General features: G+C 38.0%; 1 protein-coding gene across 1 annotated transcript in view; it reads left to right on the top strand.

Annotated features, from left to right (window-relative positions):
• CEP128 (centrosomal protein 128) overlaps positions 1-20,886 on the top strand; it is a 466,954-nt gene extending 446,068 nt beyond the window's left edge. The window contains exons 23-24 of the mRNA XM_018053897.1: positions 11,718-11,826; positions 19,739-20,886. Coding sequence (XP_017909386.1) covers positions 11,718-11,826; positions 19,739-19,866 — 237 coding nt within the window. The 3' untranslated portion in view covers positions 19,867-20,886. The remainder of the gene's footprint in view (positions 1-11,717; positions 11,827-19,738) is intronic.

Genomic DNA, 22,855 nt, shown 5'->3' on the forward strand with positions numbered 1-22,855 from the left:
ATGGACCTTTGTTGGCAAAAGTAATGTCTCTGGTTTTTAATACACTGTCTAGGTTGGTCATAGCTTTCCTTCCAAGGAGCAAGCATCTTTTAATTTCATGGCTGCAGTCACCATCCACAGTGATTTTGGAGCCCAGAAAAATAAAGTCTGTCACTGCTTCCACTTTTTCGCCTTCTATTTGCCATGAAGTGATGGGACCAGATGCCATGATCTTAGTTTTTTGAATGTTGAGTTTTAAGCCAGATTTTTCACTCTCCTCTTTCACTTTCATCAAGCAGCTCTTTAGTTCCTCTTCTTTTTCTGCCATAAGGGTGGTGTCATCTGCATATCTGAAGTTGTTGATATTTCTTCCAGCAATCTTGATTCCAGCTTGTAATTCATCCAGCCTGGCATGTAACATGATTTACTCTGCATTTAAGTTAAATAAGCAGGGTGACAATATACAGCTTTGACAGACTTCCCCGGTGGCTCAGACGGTAAAGTGTCTGTCTACAATGCGGGAGACCCGGGTTCCATCCCTGGGTCGGGAAGATCCTCTGGAGAAGGAAATGGCAATCCACTCCAGTACTATTGCCTGGAAAATCCCATGGACAGAGGAGCCTGGTAGACTACACCCCATGGGGTCACAAAGAATCGGACGTGACTGAGTGACTTCACTTCACTTTTCCTAATTTTAAACTATTTTTTCCTAAATTTAAATACTTAGAATAATGGGCAAATTTGGCCTTGGAGTACAGAATGAAGCAGGGCAAAGGCTAACATAGTTTTGCCAAGAGAATGCACTGGTCATAGCAAACACCCTCTTCCAACAACAGAAGACTTTACTCATGGACATCACCAGATGGTCAATACCGAAGTCAGATTGATTATATTTTTTGCAGCCAAAGATGGCAAAGCTCTATACAGTCAGCAAAAGCATGACTGGGAGCTGACTGTGCCTCAGATCATGAACTACTTATTACCAAATTCAGACTTAAATTGAAGAAAGTGGGGAAAACCACTAGACCATTCAGGTATGACCTAAATCAAATCCCTTAGGATTATACACTGGAAGTGACAAATAGATTCAAGGGATTATCTGATAGACCAAGTGCCTGAAGAACTATGGATGGAGGTTCGTGATATTGTATAAGAGGCAGTGATCAAGACCATCCCCAAGAAAAAGAAAGACAAAATAGTTGTCTGAGGAGGCCTTTCAAATAGCGGTGAAAAGAAGAGAAGCAAAATGCAAAGGAGAAAAGGAAAGATATACTCATTTGAATGCAGAGTTCCAAAGAACAGCAAGGAGAGATAAGAAAGCCTTACTCAGTGATCAATGCAAAGCAATAGAGGAAAACAATAAAATGGGAAAAAATAGACTCTCTTCAAGAAAATTAGAGATACCAAGGGAACATTTCATGCAAAGATGGGCTCAATAAAGGACAGAAATTATATGGACCTAACAGAAGCCAAAGATATTAAGAAGAGGTGGCAAGAATACACAGAAGAACTATACAAAAAGATCTTCATGACCCAGATAATCATGATGGTGTGGTCACTCCCCTAGAGCCAGACATCCTGGAATGTGAAGTCAAGTGGGCCTTAGGAAGCATCACTACAAACAAAGCTAGTGGAGGTCACGAAATTCCAGTTGAGCTCTTCCAAAACCTAAAAGATGATGCTATGAAAGTGCTGCACTCAATATGCCAGCAAATGTGGAAAACTCAGCAGTGGCCACAGGACTGGAAAAGGTCAGTTTTCATTCCAATCTCAAAGAAAGGCAATGCCAAAGAATGCTCAAACTACTGCACAATTGCACTCATCTCAGACACTAGCGAAGAAATGTTCAAAACTCTCCAAGCCAGGCTTCAACAGTATGTGAACACTGAACTTCCAGGTGTTCAAGCTAGTTTTAGAAAAGGTAGAGAAACCAGATATCAAATTGCCAACATCCACTGGATCATCGAGAAAGCAAGAGAGTTCCAGAAAAACATCTACTTCAGCAACTGAACTGAACTGAATTTTAAATTAGTCCATTGTTCCATGTCTGGTTCTAACCGTTGCTTCTTAACGTACATATAGATTTCTCAGGAGACAGGTAAGGTGGTCTGGTATGCCCATCTCTTAAGAATTTTCCATAGTTTATTGTGGAAACCACACAAAGTTTTAAGCATAGTCAACAAAGCAGAAGTAGATGGTTTTTCTGGAATTACTTTCTCTATGATCCAATGAATGTTGGCAGTCTGATCTCTGGTTCCCCTACCTTTTCTAAACCCATCTTGTACATCTGGAATTTCTTAGCTCAGATACTGCTGAAGCCTAGCTTGAAGTATTATGAGCATGACCTTGCTGGCATGTGAAATGAACACAGTTGTCCAGTAGTTTGAACATTCTTTGGCACTGCCTTTCTTTGGGATTGGAATGAAAATTGAACCTTTTCTAGCCCTAGGCTGCTGGCTGAGTTTTCCAAATTTGCTGACATATTGAGTGCAGCACTTTAACAGCATTATATTTTAGGATTTTAAATAACTCAGCTAGAATTCCATCACTTGCAGTAGCCTTGTTTGTAGTAATGCTTCCTAAAGCCCACTTGACTCCAGGATGTTTGGCCCTAGATGATGGACCTTACCATCATCATTATCCTGTCATTAATACCTGTTTTGTATAGTTCTATGCATTCTTGCCATTTCTTAAACTCTTCTGCTTCTCTAGGGTCCTTACTGTCTCTGTCCTTTATTGTCCCATCCTTTCATGAAATGTTCCCCTGATACCTCCAGATTTCTTGATGAGATCTCTAATCTTTCCCATCATACTGTTTTCCTCTATTTCCTTGCGTTGTTCACTTAAGAAAGACTTCTTATCTCTCCTTGCTCTTCTCTGGAACTCTGCATTCATTAGGGTTTTTATTTTTCTTTAACCCTACCAAACCCAGTTCCCCTGACAAACCACATGCTTTCTTCAATGTTCACAATAATTTGCTCAATAAGAGCATTAAGAAAGGAAAGATTATGAAGAAATTTAACTGTAAAGATACAAGTGTTAATCATATTGAATTCAAAATTCTAAATATATTAGGTACATCAGTTCAGTTCAGTTACTCCGTCGTGTCCATATCTTTGCGACCCCGTGATCTGCAGCACGCCAGGCCTCCCTGCCCATTATCAACTCCCGGAGCTTACCCAAACTCATGACCATTGAGTCGGTGATGCCATCCAACCATCTCATCCTCTGTCGTCCCCTTCTCCTCCTGCCTTCAATCAGGAGCCTCAGGGTCTTTTCAAATGAGTCAGTTCTTTGCATCAGGTGGCCAAAGTATTGGAGTTTCAGTTTCAACATTATTCCTTCCAATGAGCACCCAGGACTGATTGGCTCTCCTTGCAGTCCAAGGAACTCTCAAGAGTCTTCTCCAACACCACAGTTCAAAAGCATCAATTCTTCGGCGCTCAGCTTTCTTTATAATCCAACTCTCACAGCCATACATGACTGCTGGAAAAATCATAGCCTTGACTAGACTGTTTGGCAAAGTAATGTCTCCAGTTTTTAATATGCTGTCTAGGTTGGTCATAACTTTCCTTCCAAGGAGTAAGTGTCTTTTAATTTTATGGCTGCAATCACCATCTGCAGTGATTTTGGAGCCCCCCCAAAGTAAAGTCAGTCACTGTTTCCCCTATTTCCCCATCTATTTGCCATGAAGTGATGGGACTGGATGCCATGATCTTTCTTTTCTGAATGTTGAGCTTTAAGCCAACTTTTTCACTCTCCTCTTTCACTGTCATTAAGAAGTTCTTTAGTTCTTCTTCACTTTCTGCCATAAGGGTGGTGTCATTGCATATCTGAGGTAAACAGGGTGACAGTATACAGCCTTGATGTACTCCTTTTGCTATTTGGAAACAGTCTGTTGTTCCATGTCCAGTTCTAACTGTTGCTTCCTGACCTGCATATAGATTTCTCAAGAGGCAGGTCAAGTGGTCTGGTATTCCCATCTCTTGAAAAATTTTCCAGAGTTTGTTGTGATCCACACAGTCAAAGGCTTTGGCGTTGTCAATAAAGCAGAAATAAATATTTTTCTAGAACTCTCTTGCTTTTTCGATGATCCAGTGGATGTTGGCAATTTGATCTCTGGTTCCTCTGCCTTTTCTAAAACCAGCTCGAACATCTGGAAGTTCACGGTTCACGTATTGTTGAAGCCTGGCTTAGAGAATTTTGAGCATTACTTTGCTAGTGTGTGAGATGAGTGCAATTGTGTGGTAGTTTGAGCATTCTTTGGCATTGCCTTTCTTTGGGATTGGAATGAAGTTGACCTTTTCCAGTCCTGTGGCCACTGCTGAGTTTTCCACATTTGCAGCACTTTCATAGCATCATCTTTTAGGTTTTGAAATAGCTCAACTGGAATTTCGTGACCTCCACTAGCTTTGTTTGTAGTGATGCTTCCTAAGGCCCACTTGACTTCGCATTCCAGGATGTCTGGCTCTAGGTGAGTGATAATGCCAGTTAATTGTTTTGTTAGTTTGTAGTAAATATACTACAACATATTTATCCAAACAATCCTTGTTTCCTTTTAAATAGTCGCTTTCAGGGAATAAACATTGGTTCCAGGAACCATCATTATAAAATATCTTCACATCTCTCCCTTTGTTTCTTAAGTCAGTGACACATTTTTTTGAGTATATTTGTTTATGGGAAATTTTTACCCGCTGTGAATATGTTTGGTTTTTGAAAATGGGTTAAAATCATATAGAGCCAAGTTTGAAATGGGTAACACACACAGACACACACACACACACACACACACACACACACACCAAAAGCAGAGTATACTCCTTCCTTTTTTAGTGAGTCACTAAGAATATTAAATTTTTACACCATAAAATAGCGATTGAATATAGGTAAATTTATCAAATGGCCCTATCCAACACAGTGTTTTTCATGAGTTTGTTCCTCTGTGGCTGAATGTGGCTTCATGTTTATTGTATTATGATTTAATTTTGGAAAAGATGGTTTGTGTAGTTAGATGTTCTAATTGTTCAGTGGTTCTGCTTGGGTAGATTAGAATTTCAAAATGTCAGTGCTGAGAAATCTTAGGAGATGGTCTTGCCCAGCTCGGTCATTTTCTTTCATGAAGAAACTGAGAATGTGAGAGTGACAGGCTCCTACTTCCGACTTCCACAGAGCAGACTTTCAAGAATATGATCATTATTGAGTTCCTTATTGCATATGGCACTGTCCTGAACTGCGCAAACTAGGATAGGTAGGTGGAAATACAGAAAGAGGTGATCAGAGCCCCACCCTCTTGGAAGTTAAAAGCTATATAATGGCAGTCATGCAGATTGAGTTATGGAAGGCTAACTTGAAGTAAACTGTCCAGTTAGAACTTTCAAATAGGAATAAAGTTTACTGAGGAAGAGGTTAAGCTTTTTCAAGCACTAATGGAGAACTGGGAATTAAAAGTGGGGAACAAACAGAGGAAGAGTGCATTGTTAGGCTAGAGACAAATTCAAGAAAACATTTCTGCCACAGATTCAGAAACACATAAGTGTCTTTTCCTTTTCTCTAGGGGCAGAGTTGGATAAATTAAAATTTTTTAAAAAATTAAATGCAGCATTTGTCTTATAAACTTTGAACTTACAATATTTCTGTGAGAAAAATACTTGGTGGGCATCATTAAATATTAATCATTAGAGATCAGTTTAGCAAAAAGATTTAGTCGGGTTGGAACAACTTTTAAGAAACCAATTACAATGTGTGTTATGAAAGAGAAGTGGAAGAAACCCAGGGAAAATATTAGAAATTGCAAGTTCCTTCACCCAGTGGAATTTTTGCAGGGAATTATGGCTAAATAGCTTGTTGAGACTTAAGACAGTAATAAAAATAGGTCCCTGTGCTAAGGATGTAAGAGTTGGCAAAAAGCAAAAGCTTGCAAAGAATCTTCCTTTTTAACCAATATTTCCTTTTTAATATATAAGTATTTAATTGAAAAAAGATAGAAATTAGAAATAGCCATCTTATGGTGACCCTGTAAACTTTACTTGCATAGAAAGTCCACAAATTAAATAAAAATTTATAATTGGAGGATTTGAAGATATTGTTCTCATATTCTGACATGTTGATTTGTTCAAAAGGATCATGAAATATTTTTCTTTTAGGGTGTTCTTCTAGGGATCATTTCATTATTTATTTCTAGGTAACCCTGGGGATTCTGGCAATCTTTTGAAGATATGTAAAATGTTGAAACTTAAAGACATACAGCTGACCCTTGGACACCTCAGGAGTTAAGGGCACTGACCCTCAGTGCGCTTGAAAATCCATTTGTAAATTGTAGTTAGCCCTCTGCATCCAAGGTATTATTCCTCATTCTTAGATTCAACCAACAGTAAATCATATCGTACTACAGTATATACTATTGCAAAAAAAAATCTGTGTGTAAGTGGACACACGCAGTTCAAACGTGTTGTTCAAGGGTCAACTGTTCATTCAGTCCCAGCTGTATGCCAACAGCTACTTTAGAATGAGCTGACATGGGGTAACTCGAGCCAAAACCATAGATCTGACTATTATGTTCAGATGTGAAATTCTAAAGGCCTCGGGGAGTTGGAAGATGCACAGATAGAAAGGAGAGTTATGTTCTTAATCAGTGCTGGAAATCTTCACTTAATCATGCTTTCTATATAAAATGTGAAAGAGAAAAGCATAATAAAAGGTTTCCCACTAAAAAGATGCTTAGATGATTTTGGGCCAATAAGAGAAAGGAGAACTCAAGGGAAAGCAGACACACTCATATTTGCCCACTGATGCTTGGACTGAGAAAGACAGTGAGAAAGGACAAGAGTGGAGGTGTAGATCTGGGCATCTTGCTGAATGAACCAGCCGGTGTAATGACAGCCTCAGAGTGTGCCTCCCAGAGGAAGGAGAAGGTCCACAAGGGTCGTCAAATCCTATTCATTCTTGCCAAGGTAGGGTTTTAAATTTCTGAAACAAAACCAACTGGCATCAAAGCATAGATTATATCTTTTCTGTTTACAGAAAAAGGACCTCCTATATTTTTAATGATGCAACCAGCTTCTTGGCATATCACAGTTAAAAATATGGCACAATTTGGAAAATGCAGAAAAATATTGAAAAGAAAATAAATAGCAAATATTTTTTAAAACCTATTTGCTTAATTTAAAGGTGTATGTTTCCCAGTTCTTACTTATAAATACCTTTTTACATTGAAATCATTATTTGTTGACAATTTTATTTCCTCTTTATTTTATACTTTATATATAAAAATGAATTATATAATATGTGAATTTTCTCTATGATCATCATTATTATCATTATGGTTATGCCATAGTTTATTTCCTAATCTCATGTTGTTGAAAGTTTAAGGTTAATTTCAGCTTTTTTTCTACTATAATCAATTGATTAATATCCTGGTATAAAAATCTTTGTCCATATCTTGAATTTATTAACCTAATCTAGATGCCTAGAAGTAGAAGTACTGGATGACACATTTTAAGGCTGTTTATTTATACCCATTTTGTCTAAGTTGTCTGATTTATTGGCAGAGTTGTTCATATTTCCTAATTACCTTCTTAATGTCTATAGGCATAATAGTATATCCTCCTTTCATTTTACATAGATCTTCCCTCTTTTTTTCCCTAATCAGTCTCTGAAGAGATTTTTAGATTTTATTGCTCTTTAGAAAAAAAACAAAAAACCCACTATGGGTTTCATATTTTCACTGTTTTTCTGCTTTCTATTTAATTGACCTTTGCTCTTAATTATTTCCCTCCTTTTACTTAATTTATGCTTAATTTGCAAGTGGAAACTTGGATTATCAATTTGAGACGTCTTCTTTTGTAATATACACATTTTAATGTTATACATATCCCTCCAAATACACTTTTAGTGCCTTCTCACAAACTCTGATAAATTGTGCTTTTGTTTTCATACAAGTAAAATTTTTTTTTAATTTTTCTTTTGATCCCTACTCATGAGTTAAGTAGAAGTATGTTCTTTAATTTCTAAATACTTGAGGATTTTCAGATATCCATCTGTTGTTGATTTCCCTGTGGTCAAACAGCATCTTCTGTATAATTTCAGTCATCTTAAATTTGTTGAGATTTGTTTTGCCACCAGGCATATAGTGTATTTTGCAGAATGTTGGATGTGCACTTGAAAAAATACTTGTAATCAGCTGTTTTGGGATAGAGTATTCTATAAATACCAATTAGGTCTAGTTGGCCAGTAGCATTGTTCAACTCAATTCTTTATCTAAATGTTTCATGAGAGAGTTATTGAGTTAAATGAGTTGCTGAGAGAGGAATGTTGAAATATCCGACTATAATTATGTGTGTGCTTGTGCTCAGTCGTGTTGACTCAGCGGCCTCGTGGACTGTAGCCCGCCAGGCTCCTCTGTCCATGGGATTTTCCAGGCAAGAATACTGGAGTGGGGTGCCATTTCCTTCTCCAAGGAGTCTTCCGAGCCCAGGAATCGAACCTATGTCCCTTGCCTCTCCTGTACTGCAAGCAGATTCTTTATTGCTTAGCCACAGAGGAAGCCCAATAACTATAGATTTGCCTACTTTTTCCTTATAGTTCTACCGGTTTTGCTTCATGTATTTTGACACTGGGTTAATGTATACATACAATTTAGTGCTGTTATCCCTTTTCTTTCCATTTTTTTTTACTTATTCAACAACTCATATTTCTATTTTCGTATGTAGAAAATGAGGAAGTTAATACCGTTGACCCTTGAACAATATGGGTTTCAACTGCGTATGTCTGCTTACATGCAGATTTTTATCAATAGTAAATACTGCAGTACTACACAGTCTGCAGTTGATTGAATTCATAGATGCAAACTGTGGATACAGAGGGCCAACTACAGGTTATATAAGGATTTTTGACTGTACAGAGGATTAACACCCCTAACCCCTGTGTTGTTCAAGGGTCAACAGTATAGCATTTCCTTTCCAGCAAACCTATAATGAATGACTTCCAGTTTCTTATGAAATTCTCATGATTAATGAAAACTTTCTATCACTTGTTTAAAACCTCTGGCTTTCATCTTAAATGAAACTGAGCTTCCTTTTGGTACATGAAAATGATGCTCTTAAGTCATTTTAGGATTATGTTCATGCATTTAGCTCAGAATAAATGGATTTTTATAAATGTGTGTGTGTGTATGCATGCATATGTGAAGTGAAAGTCGCTCAATTGTGGTTGACTCTTTTGCACCCCCATGGACTATACAGTCCATGGAATTCTCTGGATCAGAATACTGGAGTGGGTAGCCATTTCCTTCTCCAGGGGATCTTTCTAACATGGGGATTGAACCCAGATCTCCTGTGTTACAGACAGTTTCTTTACTAGCTGAGCCACCAGGGAAGCCCAAAAATACTGGAGTGGGTAGCCTATCCCATCTTCAGGGTATCTTCCTGACCCAAGAGTTGAACTGGGGTCTCCTGCATTGCAGGGGGATTCTTTACCAGCTGAGCTACCAGGGAAACCCATGCATGCATATATATATGCACACACACATACACACCCATATTTAGTCTTTTAACCTTTCTTTTGCATTTCATACATATAAATGTGACAAAGAAATAAAATATAAACTTGGTACATAGTGCAGAAAATGACAGCTAAGTCATCAGATAGTCATGCATGCTACGTGAGGCCTTACTGCATGTGAGTTTTGAGGAACCTGTCTGGGCCACCTCATTTCAGGTCAGTCCCTCAGCCACGTCCGGCTCTTCACGACCCCATGGACTGCCTGCAGTCGCTTCATCCAGCGTCTTTGGCACCATTCTCAGTCCCTTTGTCTCCCTTGACCCCACAGTCATCCCCAGTTCCTGTCTTTTAACTGGTATTCCCACTTCTGTGTTTGTGGTACTCCAGCCTGTTTTCCACAGAGGCCAGAATAATCTTTGAGAAATACACATCAAAACATATCATTCCTCTCCTCAAAACCATTGATTACCTTCTTATTGTACCTAAGGAAAAAAATCCGCAGGCCAAATCCCACCTCTGGATCTCACTGCAGTCACTTCCTCAGGCTCAGTGTGCCTAAGCCATGGGCTTTCCCTCAGTTCTTCAAACACACTGAACTCTTTCTTACCTCAGCACCTGCACATGAGTCTAGAACACTGCTCTCTCACCACCTCACTGGGACCCCTCACCTCCTACTTTTTCCATCCTCCACCTATGAGTTTTCATCTGGCTGATTCATTGATTTGTACTCAGCACTCAAGTATCGCCTTCAATATCATCTCCAGAGGTAACTTCTCTGGACCTCAAATCTAAATGTAGTTCTTCCTATTATTTACTCTTCTTCTTATAGTTCTTACCAGAGTTTTTAACTGAATTGTGTTATGTATAGTTTAATGTTTTTCTCTTCTGCCATCCTGAAGCTTTCAGGATCATTTACATTGATATTTTATATTTTCTCTTTGACCAGCACATAGTAGGTGCCAAATAAGTCATTATTGAATGAATGAATGAGTATGAGGAAGAAAAATGAAGTGTAGCAAATAATTAGAAAACATTTAAGAGGGGAAATATGCAATTTTTACTATTTATCAATGAAAGGTACATTAAAGCATCTGTTTTCTCACCCATTTAGCTAGTAAAATTATTCAAAGATATAATTCCCTTTTTCAGCTAAGATTTGAGGAAAAGGAAAATTTCATACAATCCACAAGGGTTCATTTTTGTTTATGTATTAAATATTGTTGAATGAGTAACAATATTTATAATCATGGAAAGCAGTCTAGGTAAATGTATTTAAAATCATCAAGTTGTTTTTATTGACACAGAATTTCCAACCAAGAATTTGTCATAAAGAATATTGCTAAACATGGGAAAGTTTATATATTTAAATATATTTTTCACAGTGTTATTTATAGGAGTAAAATATTGAAAAACCACCTAAATGCCCAGAAAAGTAATACCTGAGTAAAGCAAAGTATATTCACTAGATAGTATATGAGTGGGGGGCGAGGGGAGTGAAAGTGTTAGTCAATCATATTCAGCTCTTTGCAAACCCACGGGCTGTAGCCCGCCATGTTCTTCTGTCCATGGAATTCTCTAGACAAGAATACTGGAGTGGGTTGCCATTTCCTTCTTGAGGGGATCTTCCTGACCTGGGGACCATACCTAAGTCTCCAGCATTGCAGGCAAATTCTGTACCATCTGAGCCCCCTTAAGTGAGTAACATAAGCTAAAGGTAGAAGTAACATAAGCTGAACATGATGATTTTCTAAAACTTTATGTTAGTGCTACTGTTGTTGTTGTTGTGACCCCATGGACTGTAGCTCACCAGGCTCCTCTGTCCATGGGATTTCCCAGGCAAGAATACTGGAATAGGTTGCCATTTCCTTCTCCAGGAGATCTGTCTGACCCAGGGATCAAACCCTTGTCTCCTGAATTGACAGGCAGATTCTTTACCACTGAGTCACCAGGGAAGCCCATTTATATTATTAAATATAAATAAATGAAGAAAGCAGAGTTTTACAGTAAAATTTACAAATCTTATCCGTAGGGGGAAAAGAAGTCTGGAAAGAAATATGTCATACTGTTATGGCTTTAGGTGATTTCCTTCTCTGTCTCTTTATATGGATTATAATATTAAATTATGATATAACATAGCTTGTATCTTGAGATTCAGTTTTATTTTCAGTACATTTAAGTGAATCCTGAGCCTTACATATTGCAATGATTTGAACTGAAATGCCCGTGCTCTCTTTTTTTAGGATGACAGAAACTTTGCTGAAAGCTCCCATGCTTATGGGTTAGATCAGTCATCTTGTTGGCAGGATCACAGTCGCTTCCTGTCTAGTCCACGATTTTCCCACTTGAACTGTAAGTAATGATGCCCAGTACTAGCTTTTAAATTGGGTTTAAGAAAATTCAGTTCATGCAAAGATTAAAGTGAAAGACCAGAACATGATAGTAATATTCATGTTGTAATTTTGAAAAAGTTTTCATTGTGAATCATACAAATAATGCCCAGGTACATTTATAAAATTAACCAACTTACTAAAAATTTATGAAATCCCTTCTGTTTAGACTTTACACTTCTCAGAAAAACTTAAAACTAAATCACCAAATTTTAATTAAGCAATTTTTTGGCATGGAGATTGCTAGTAACTGTGGATGAGTGAGTAAGGAAGTTAGATTGTATTGAAATAAAATCCAAGTCTTCAAAAAGTAGAAAAACTATTCAGAAATATCTAATTTTGTACAAAGAATAAGGATATAAAAACAATTATTGTGTAGATTTCATTCTATGAATAATACACTGTAGCTATTAATAAAAGGTTATAACGTTAACAAAGTGTGAGTCTGTTGACCCAGAATACCTTCTCCCACCACTTATACTTCACCTTGGATGCAGTGTCCTTAAAAAAACCCTTTAGAACTCATGGTTTTAAGTATGGTTGCTGTTATGAGTCGGAGAAGGCAATGGCACCCCACTCCAGCACTCTTGCCTGGAAAATCCCATGGATGGAGGAGCCTGGTGGACTACATACAGTCCGTGGGGTCGTGAAGAGTCGGACATGACTGAGTGACTTCACTTTCATTTTCACTTCCATGCACTGGAGAAGGAAATGGCAACCCACTCCAGTGTTCTTGCCTGGAGAATCCCAGGGACGGGGGAACCTGGTGGGCTGCCGTCTCTGGGGTCGCACAGAGTTGGACATGACTAAAGCGACTTAGCAGCAGCAGCAGCAGCAGCAGCAGCTGTTAAGAGTGCTCACAATGCATTACAAATTTCCTTTGAAACCTTTCTTGGAATAATTGTGGAATTATTTGCTATTCAAGTAACATTTTATTTGCTAATTCTTCTCTTCACCCAAGAGTGAACTCCATGATAGGAGTGATGTTTATACACCACTGTCTCCTCAGCATCCTATATGAAACTTGGCACATAATAAATGCTCAGTTAATGTAAGATGAATGAGTATATGAATATTTTTATTTCAAGTCCACTTTTATCCAAGCCATTTGGGATTCAAATGTTAATAGATTCTTATTTAGATCATCATTTAGCTCTTCAGTTTCCCATGGACATAGAGTTTGTACATTCACTTGGACAGTGCTGTCATTTTAAAAAGCTAGGTTTCTATAAAATAAAATATCAAAATTAGCCACTAAGAAGTAGACCAAATAGAAAATAATAACTCATTTTTTCTGATTTATATTCATGGATTCATTGAATAAATATTTATCAGTTTCTGACAAATAGTTTGGCTTCCATTATATCATGATTAATTTTATTCCAACAGCTAAGCATTTTCCCTTTCCTGCCCTAACCATTTTGCCAAGTGATTTTATATATTTTCATAAACCCTCTGCTATTCTCATCTGGCAGTCACCCTTCAATTTGGATCATATCTCAGGTTGGTGCTGGTACCTCAGAATATGATATATATGTAGTTATACAAAATTATTATTTTTAATATTAAGCAATGGAAAAATTTCCTCAGGTCTGTTTGATGTATGAAAACATGGAAGAGGAAGAGGGTGGGGACCGAGCACCAAAACCCAACATGGTACCCCATCCATGAAGACATCCAAGAGCCTGGAAATAAGCAGCACCAGGATGTGGGCACAGAGGGCTTTGTTCTACTGGCATTTAATTTTGCCTTTATAACTTGCAGAAGTCTCCTTAGAAAGGTTCCTCCTTAGAAAGGCTTCTAGAAAGATTCCTTTGAAGACATTAAGGGGAAAACATCAAAATTTTTAGAATTTTATTTAATATTATGACAGGCAGTAGAAGAAACTGTATTTGGCTTTTCACTCAGTAGCATTTCATGACTAACACTGGTCATTTCCTAAGATGAAGTACTCACAGGCTGCTGTAGGCTTCTATATAAATACACTGACACAGAAAATCAGGTAAGAATAAGAAAAAATATCATTGAGAACATTATTTGGATAAGAAAATACTTTATTAGTCTATATTATATAATCTGACTGAGAAATTTAGCTTAAAAAGTAAACCCCTTTATTAATTTATTGATTATTTATACATAACCATATATTTTGCTATTCTTTTTTTTAACAAGTTTTATGATTTTCCTCCCATACCTACCTCCCCCATGTTTTTAAGGATACTTTAAAAAGTTTAATCATAGGTACCTATTGTTACTCATTTTAGGTGATTTAGTAAACATTTCTAGAAATAACATTGATTCTAATTTACTTTTCTGATGAACTTTGAATTTTCTGTATGTTTTTCATGATGGCTTTTGGAATTGAATTATGATCGCCCTAAATACTTCTCCATTTTTTGTGGTACACACAATTTCAGTTTAGTTATAGAAATTGTCCTGTCGTGAACATTTTCTTGACACTACAAAATTAAAAAGGAGATTTGTCAAAATCAACAAAGAGAAAAATGGAGCCTGCAGTAAGCTGATAATGCAGGGAACAGAAGACATCTTAAAAATATCATGAATGCCCTCATACATATGAGGAGATAGTGCATCCAGTAAAAACAGGAGCAAGATGCTATGAAAAAGGAGCACGAGCCAGGAGGTCTCGGAAATTTTAAATATGATAAACTAGAAAGGTGGGAAACAACAAAGTTGAGAAACCTCAAAGAAAGCAGAAGATAAGGAAAAAGGGCAATAGAAGAGATAAGCTATTCCGAAAAACCAATATAGGAAGGACAGACCGTGATTAGTGAGAGTCCTGGAAAGAGAGAATAAAGAAAACAGGACAAAGGCCACAAGTGGGCAGATGACCCGGCCCACCAATACATGGCTATTGCACAGTTGTCGCCCTGAGGTTTTTTCCTTCCCCTTCCGCCTATATGGTGGATGCCCATGTTCCTTTGGTCACCCCCGGCCTTCCTCTGCTGGTTTCAGTTCTTTTGTGGGAGCACATCCAAGAAAGGGAGGTAAATATTTTCATTTTCATATCTGAGAATGAGTTTCTTCCATTCACACTTGACTGAGACTTTGGCTGGCTATAAAATTCTCAGTTAAAAAAGACTTTCCTTCTGAAGTCATCACACAATTATCTTCCAAAATCTAGTGTTGCTATTGAAAAACCTTCTATCTTTTCCATTTGACTTCCATTCCTCTGACATGATCGTTTTCACCATTGCTATCCCCCTGCACCCCGGGCCGGCAACTTTTAGGATTGTCTCTTTAACCTCCATGAGTTTTGTGATGGTATGTCTCCCCATGAGTCTTGTTTCACTGAATTTTTTACCTATTTGCTGTGGGTTTTTTTTTAAATCTGGACATTCATATTCTTCAATTCTCTCATAGGGAAGGAAGAAACAAAAGATTCTACCAGGAAAAGCTTTAGGAAATAAATTTTTTAAAAAAGCCGGATAGATTATTGGATTCACTTGAGCACTTAGAAAAACTACTAGTAGGCACATGACAGGTCTAATTGAGCTATTAGAAACAATTGAGGATGGTTATGGAGAAAGAGTAAATAAAAAAAAAAAAAACCCACAGGTCAGTTAATAACTCCAGGAAAAAAATGAAAAGAAACAGTGTCAGAGTAGTCCTATTAGGTTTGTATGAGCCATATTTATAGTCAATGTAAATACTCACTACTGACATAACTGGAAGTCCAGACGTAACTACATGGGGAGGATGGGGTGAAGGGAAGTGGACGGGTGTGGATACGTCTAAAAATGATAACTCAGAAAATAGCAATATAAGCTGCTTTTTCTTTCAAAAATTGAAGTAAATACAGAAAATAAAGCTAAAAGAGTTGATTGTGGTTGACTCCCGGGAGCAAGTGTGTGGGGTTGGGAGGGATAGGGCAAGAGGCTGTAGTCTTTCTGTGTAGTCCTTTGGTGCTGTTTGATATGTGTATGTATGGAAACTCTGGCTAAAAAGGAATCTTATAAAAATAAAATGCTACTAACTCCAGCTTTTATGTCTGACTAGCATGTGCTGGATTTTGTTGTTAACTTCTGAATGCACCATGAAAGCTGTCAGGGAAGGGGGCGGTTAGAGCAGCTGGCCTGCGTGAAGACAAGGGGGGTAACTGAGGTGCTGAGGTTGACACGAGTTTCTGAGCCCGCGGAACAGGCTCCTTCTGACTCAGGTTGGGATTTGCCCTGGATGAGGCTCTTTTGTCTGTGCTGAAGACGCTAACACGCTCATCCTGCTGACTTCGGTGCCCCATCAAAACTGTGACCCAACAAAAGCGCAGAATCACTGACCACGGAAAAAAACAAAGGAAATGGGAAAATACTGCATAATTTGTGGTCTCTGAAATGACCAGCCTTAATGGAAGTTTGTTTTCAGTAGTAATTTATGTCAGCTTTGTGTAGTTCAGGTCAATTCAAGAAAAGGTAGATGCTTCCCTGCCAGGAAGACAGGGAGAAATGTATAAATTGTAAGTTTATACAACCATTGGAAATAGGAACACAGAAATCCATTATTTAAAGCCATGATTACTACCAAATTTATCCTGGCTGGCTGGAAGCTATGGCCATGATTCAGGACACTCTTTTAGAAGGCTTGGATTCCATTACCTGTAGCCTGTAGACAGTGGGGGCTTAGTGAGGGAGATTCATAATGCCAGCTTTGGAAACTGTCATTTTTACTTTTTTATAAGTAGTGACTGGGTCTCCATGTATAGCTCCTTGTAGGCTAAAGGACACAATTTCTGGACAGGGCTTTCACTCCCAGGGCCCAGACCAGACTGGATTTGAGTGAAGTCTGGAGCAAACCGATGACTTCTCCACATCTCGAGTGCTTTGAAATTCAAATGCTAAATGTTGGTGGAGTTGGTATCTATAAACTCAATTTTAAACATAAATGCAGATTTCAATTTTTCTATAATTCTAGCATTGTTGTAAATAATATTTATTTAAATGAATATTGGCTCAGAGGTTAAAGCATCTGTCTCCATTGCGGGAGACCCGGGTTCGATCCCTGGGTCGGGAAGATCCCCTGGAGAAGGAAATGGCAATCCACTCCAGTATTCTTGCCTGGAGAATCCCATGGATGGAGAAGCCTAGTAGGTTACAGTCCACGGAGTCGCAAAGAATCATACACAACTGAGCGACTTCACCATACCACCATAAATGAATATATAAATAAATAATCCCAGAAAGAAAGGACTGTGGTATTTCATGGGGTTACTTTAGGAGTTGTAAGTGAATCTTAACATATTAATTTAACTTGAAATTCTTAGAAAAGAAAATCAATGAAAGTTAATAAAAAAACTTTTTTTTTCACCTGCTTACTTCAGATCATGCTGCTCTAAAAAGAAAAGTTCGTGTAGTTAATATGTGTTAAAGGTGAAATGATAGAACGTACCTGGACCAGGACTTTATATTAGTGGTTAGGAGGTTATACCTGAGCTGAAACCTGAATGGCAAGAAGAACCAGCTGAGTTAAAATTGGGTGGGACGCATCTTCCTGGTCCAGGGGCAGAACTGGAAAGACCTCAGAGGGAGAAAAAGAGGAAGAAGAATAAGTGAGGGAGAGAGTGATTGGGGGAGAGCGCGGCAGGACATGAGGTCCCGCGGCAGCCTTTTCAGCCACCATCAGATGTGCAGATTTTATTCTGATTTCACTGGGAGGCCTTGGCGGGTGGGGAGGGAAAGGATAACGCAGCAGAGGGACATAGTCTGACGAACATTTTAGAAAGGTAATTCCGGTGTGTGGAAAACGGGGCAAGATGAAAACAGGAGAGAAAATGGTGGCTTGGGCTGGGGTGATGGTATTAATAGTAGAGATGGTGTGAAGCAGAAGGACTCGGGTGAAATGGAAGGCAGACTCCTTGGAACTTACCCTTAAATGGGACGGGCCCAGCGAGCAGGCCACGGGAAGGAAGGAACCAAAGTTTCAGAAACTGGGTGGATGAGTCTATCATTTTCTAAGATGATGAAGAGCAAGGGATAGGCAGGCAGCAGAGATGAAGAAACCAAGCGGGAGGACTGACTGATGTATTTGGATATAGGCATCTGGAGCTCAGAGAGAGGTAAGAGGTGGTAGAAAAACAAACCTAGATTCCACATCTAGTCTCAGTTTCCTTTTGTGTAAAACAGAGGTTTCTATAAAAAGGAATCCCTTCAGATTTCTTCTTCTAAAAGTCTGTGTGCTTTAATGTCACTATATACTGATCAACACCCGCCTTCTACCCTCACTCTTCAAGTCCAAAACAAACAAATGACATGAATATGTGGGGGTTTTTTATTTTTTATTTTTTTATATTTTTTTATATATTTTTTAATTTTTTTAATTTTAAAATCTTTAATTCTTACATGCGTTCCCAAACATGAACCCCCCCTCCCACCTCCCTCCCCACAACATCTCTCTGGGTCATCCCCATGCACCAGCCCCAAGCATGCTGCACCCTGCGTCAGACATAGACTGGCGATTCAATTCTTACATGATAGTATACATGTTAGAATGCCATTCTCCCACATCATCCCACCCTCTACCTCTCCCTCTGAGTCCAAAAGTCCGTTATACACATCTGTGTCCTTTTTCCTGTCTTGCATACAGGGTCGTCATTGCCATCTTCCTAAATTCCATATATATGTGTTAGTATACTGTACTGGTGTTTTTCTTTCTGGCTTACTTCACTCTGTATAATCGGCTCCAGTTTCATCCATCTCATCAGAACTGATTCAAATGAATTCTTTTTAACGGCTGAGTAATACTCCATTGTGTATATGTACCACAGCTTTCTTATCCATTCATCTGCTGATGGACATCTAGGTTGTTTCCATGTCCTGGCTGTTATAAACAGTGCTGCGATGAACATTGGGGTACATGTGTCTCTCAATTCTGGTTTCCTCGGTGTGTATGCCCAGCAGTGGGATTGCTGGGTCATAAGGTAGTTCTATTTGCAATTTTTAAGGAATCTCCACACTGTTCTCCATAGTGGCTGTACTAGTTTGCATTCCCACCAACAGTGTAGGAGGGTTCCCTTTTCTCCACACCCTCTCCAGCATTTATTGCTTGCAGATTTTTGGATGGCAGCCATTCTGACTGGTGTGAAGTGGTACCTCATTGTGGTTTTGATTTGCATTTCTCTAATAATGAGTGATGTTGAGCATCTTTTCATGTGTTTGTTGGCCATCCGTATGTCTTCTTTAGAGAAATGTCTATTTAGTTCTTTGGCCCATTTTTTGATTGGGTCGTTTATTTTTCTGGAATTGAGCTGCATAAGTTGCTTGTATATTTTTGAGATTAGTTGTTTGTCAGTTGCTTCATTTGCTATTATTTTCTCCCATTCCAAAGGCTGTCTTTTCACCTTGCTTATATTTTCCTTTGTTGTGCAGAAGCTTTTAATTTTAATTAGATCCCATTTGTTTATTTTTGCTTTTATTTCCAGAATTCTGGGAGGTGGATCATAGAGGATCCTGCTGTGATTTATGTCAGAGAGTGTTTTGCCTATGTTCTCCTCTAGGAGTTTTATAGTTTCTGGTCTTACATTTAGATCTTTAATCCATTTTGAGTTTATTTTTGTGTGCGGTGTTAGAAAGTGATCTAGTTTCATTCTTTTACAAGTGGTTGACCAGTTTTCCCAGCACCACTTGTTAAAGAGATTGTCTTTACTCCATTGTATATTCTTGCCTCCTTTGTCAAAGAAAAGGTGTCCACACATATGGGTTTTTTAAAATATAGTAAATATTTTATTCCTCAATTAAAGATTTGGTAGTCCATGTAAAGCTTACAGAAAACTAGTAAGCAAATGCAGTGATTACTTATAGCTTTGTCAAGCCAGGGATTATATTCATCCAGGTGTATTTTTCTCTTTTCTCTTACCCTGCCAGCATTTACTCAAAGAACAGTTGCTCCAGACTCACCTTCAATCAAGGAAGATGCCCCAAGTTTACTGATGGATGGAAGAAGTCCACAACCCAGAAAGGAGGAATACGAAAGCAAAAACAGCAAAATGTAATTAGTTACTTTACCTGAGTGTTTTACAAATAATAGTATATGTATCCTTGCCACAGTTTGGCCCAGATAATCTAGCAGACATGTCTGCAGCTTCTGCTCTTCAGCATTGCCAAACACTGACTGAAAGACAGTGCAGCTGGTCTTTGTGGATGATATAAGTTAAACCAATCCAAATAATATCAGCTCGTGAATGACATACAGCTAACTTACTGGCAACTTACACCAGCAGAGAAAGAAGAATATTTTTCACCTTGCATTTTCCATTTTCAGGTGTAGTCAGTCACATTCTTCTGACCAAAATTTGGATTTATAATTGAGGTCTTTCAAAAATGACTGGCTGAAAAAGAGGAAAATGAGTTCTCCTTGAGGCAGAAGTTGCCGGCACTTTGAATTCAGGGAGCATTTGTATACAAGTGACTTTATTTTGATGCTTTCTCCCTCATAAATTATCATGTGTTATAACATGTCATGGAGATATGCATATATAATATTAGACAGTCCACTTTATAAACGCTCAGGATTGTTAACATCTATCATCTCAGCAGTCTGTTACTACATGCAGTATCTTAAAATTATTTCCAATCATCCATTTTTGTAACAATGAAGAATTTACAAATGAAATCTGAATTGTTAGAGTTATAAAGAATTTGTAGCATATTTTATTTATTCGTCTTTTTGTGGCCAAATATCCCACTGTGATCACTCCGGTCATATCCTGTACCTTCTTTGGTTTACTCTGACCAGAATCATAGCGCCAAACTCCTGTGTCCATGAGATTTACTTTCCAAGAGTTCTAGTATAATCTGTTACTATCTGTCTGAATTCTTTGAGTATCTTAAGAGTCTTTCTCAACATCAAAGTGTTTTTAAGAACCTATTCTCTTTACATGCTGATTTACCAGTGAAGAAAGATTTTTATTAAATGCTAAATAAGAGTAAATAGCCAGGAACTAAATCCCACTGGGTCATGATGGAAAGATTCTGAATAGAGACAAGGACAATAAAGCAGTGTCTTCATAATGTGCATTACATTTTGTGTTTGTTAAAATCTACTTGCTGTTTAGAGCTCTCACATTTCATAAAGATGTTTCTTGTTCTACTCAAGATATGTTTTCCTAATTTACCGTATTTAAATGTGCAGAAGAAATGGAATTCTCCATGAACTCAAATGCAACAGTTACTACAGAAGACAGAATGTTTTACTTCACAACTTACCAGTACAACGTATACAACCTCTGATAATGCAACCATGCATTTTATCGTTTGTTCATTCCAAAAACCTTTTGCTGAGTTGTTGCTATAGGCTAATCACGGGATTGCAAAGGAAAATGAGACCCAAAAACAGGTGTGCATGTCCCAAATTTATTTGGCATTAGGAGTTACATGAAAAAGGAGTGATGTGCTCATGCTGGCTGCAGAAATTCTGGAGTAGACACCACTAAGCAGGCTTGGTTTGGTTGTGTCTAACCTTAACCTTGAGACTTGGAGCTGCTAATGTGCTAACGAGCACCAGAGGCTTCAGTGCAAGTGGAATTATTACTCTTTGGGAATAATCTGGGATATTGAGAAATTATGTCAGTATTTTCATTGATGTTTTAACTAATACCATATTTATCTACGTGGATCTAAATGACTGGGAAGAAAACAAGGGAGAAATTAACAGGTTTTACTTAAATCCTACAGGTAGATGTTAGATAGCTTTTCATTTACTGCATTATTAGGAACTTCATGTGGTCCATTCTCTTTAATAGAAACTGATCTAAAACATTATTAGCTTTTCGTGGGGGGAGAAAAAAAGCATTATTAGCATTTAAAAAAAATCTGTGGTCATTAAAAAAAGTTACATCAGGCCAGTTAAGCCTGAAAAGTGGAGGTAGCTCAGATTATGTACTTGGCACATCCTTGAAAGCATGTTAGGTGATGATTTTATAACAGAAAAGGATCTTATAAAAGGCGTTTTTTTTTTTCTTTAATCTGGAAAAAAAGCATTGTATATTACTGAAGTCCCTATACTATGGTTGGATGAATGAAGGTGTCTGACTTTAAGTATGGAACACACAAGAACTTCAAAGGCAAAGTCAACTTTTTGTGAGCAACAGTTTTGTCGAAATACCGTGTCCCTCTGTTTATGTGGAGTTAAATCCAAGGACCTATCTTCTCTGAAGATTTTTCCTATCTCTTGCAGTCACCATAAACTTGAGTTGGAAATGTAAAAGGAATGCTAAGGAAACACTAATAGTTTGGTTTGTACATTTCAGAAGCCAGAACGGTTTTCCCTTTACTCACCCCTTTGGCAGGATAACGTGTGATATCAGCCCCATTGAGCTGAGGCTGGTCGGCCATGTTGCTTGTAGCACTGGGACATTGGACAGGATAAACCTTATTCTGGAAATGATCGTGGTCCCAGACTTAATTTGAAGATTGACCTTTTCAGTTTAATAATTTTGATTCTTCTGGCCATCTTTCTCCCTAAACACACTAAACTTCCACTGAAGTTACTGAAGGCTGCAGATGGGAGAAACACAGCTGGGAGAAATCTGGCTTGATGTTTTTCCCATTGGCTAAGGTTATTACTATTTCCTTGACTAATGTCTGATTTGAAGGCTGGAAACCAGTTGGTTATATAACATCTTATGCATCCGGCTTACCAGAATCATGAAGCTTCCTTCTTGTTACAGTTTACATGCTTTTTACTAATAGATATATTTACTATTTTTACTATAGCTGAACAAAACCGGGCACGTAAGGTGTTTGAATTTAAAGGTTATGTGGATAAAAAGCACCTCCCTGCTTAGCTAAGAATGCAGTTAAGTCTCTTTTTCTTCATTTTCCTCCTTTCAACTGTGGCAAATGCATAAAGCCCAGGTCAGAGGTATGTAAAGCATTCTTATAATCACAGTGATTATTACATGTTCCTTAATCTATATTGAATCTTTTCATTAAAAAACAAATAATTGTTTTGTGTAGGACTTAAATCTTCCATATAATTAG

The sequence above is a fragment of the Capra hircus genome, chromosome 10 (genome assembly GCF_001704415.2).
Source record: "Capra hircus breed San Clemente chromosome 10, ASM170441v1, whole genome shotgun sequence".
Lineage (NCBI taxonomy): Eukaryota > Metazoa > Chordata > Mammalia > Artiodactyla > Bovidae > Capra > Capra hircus.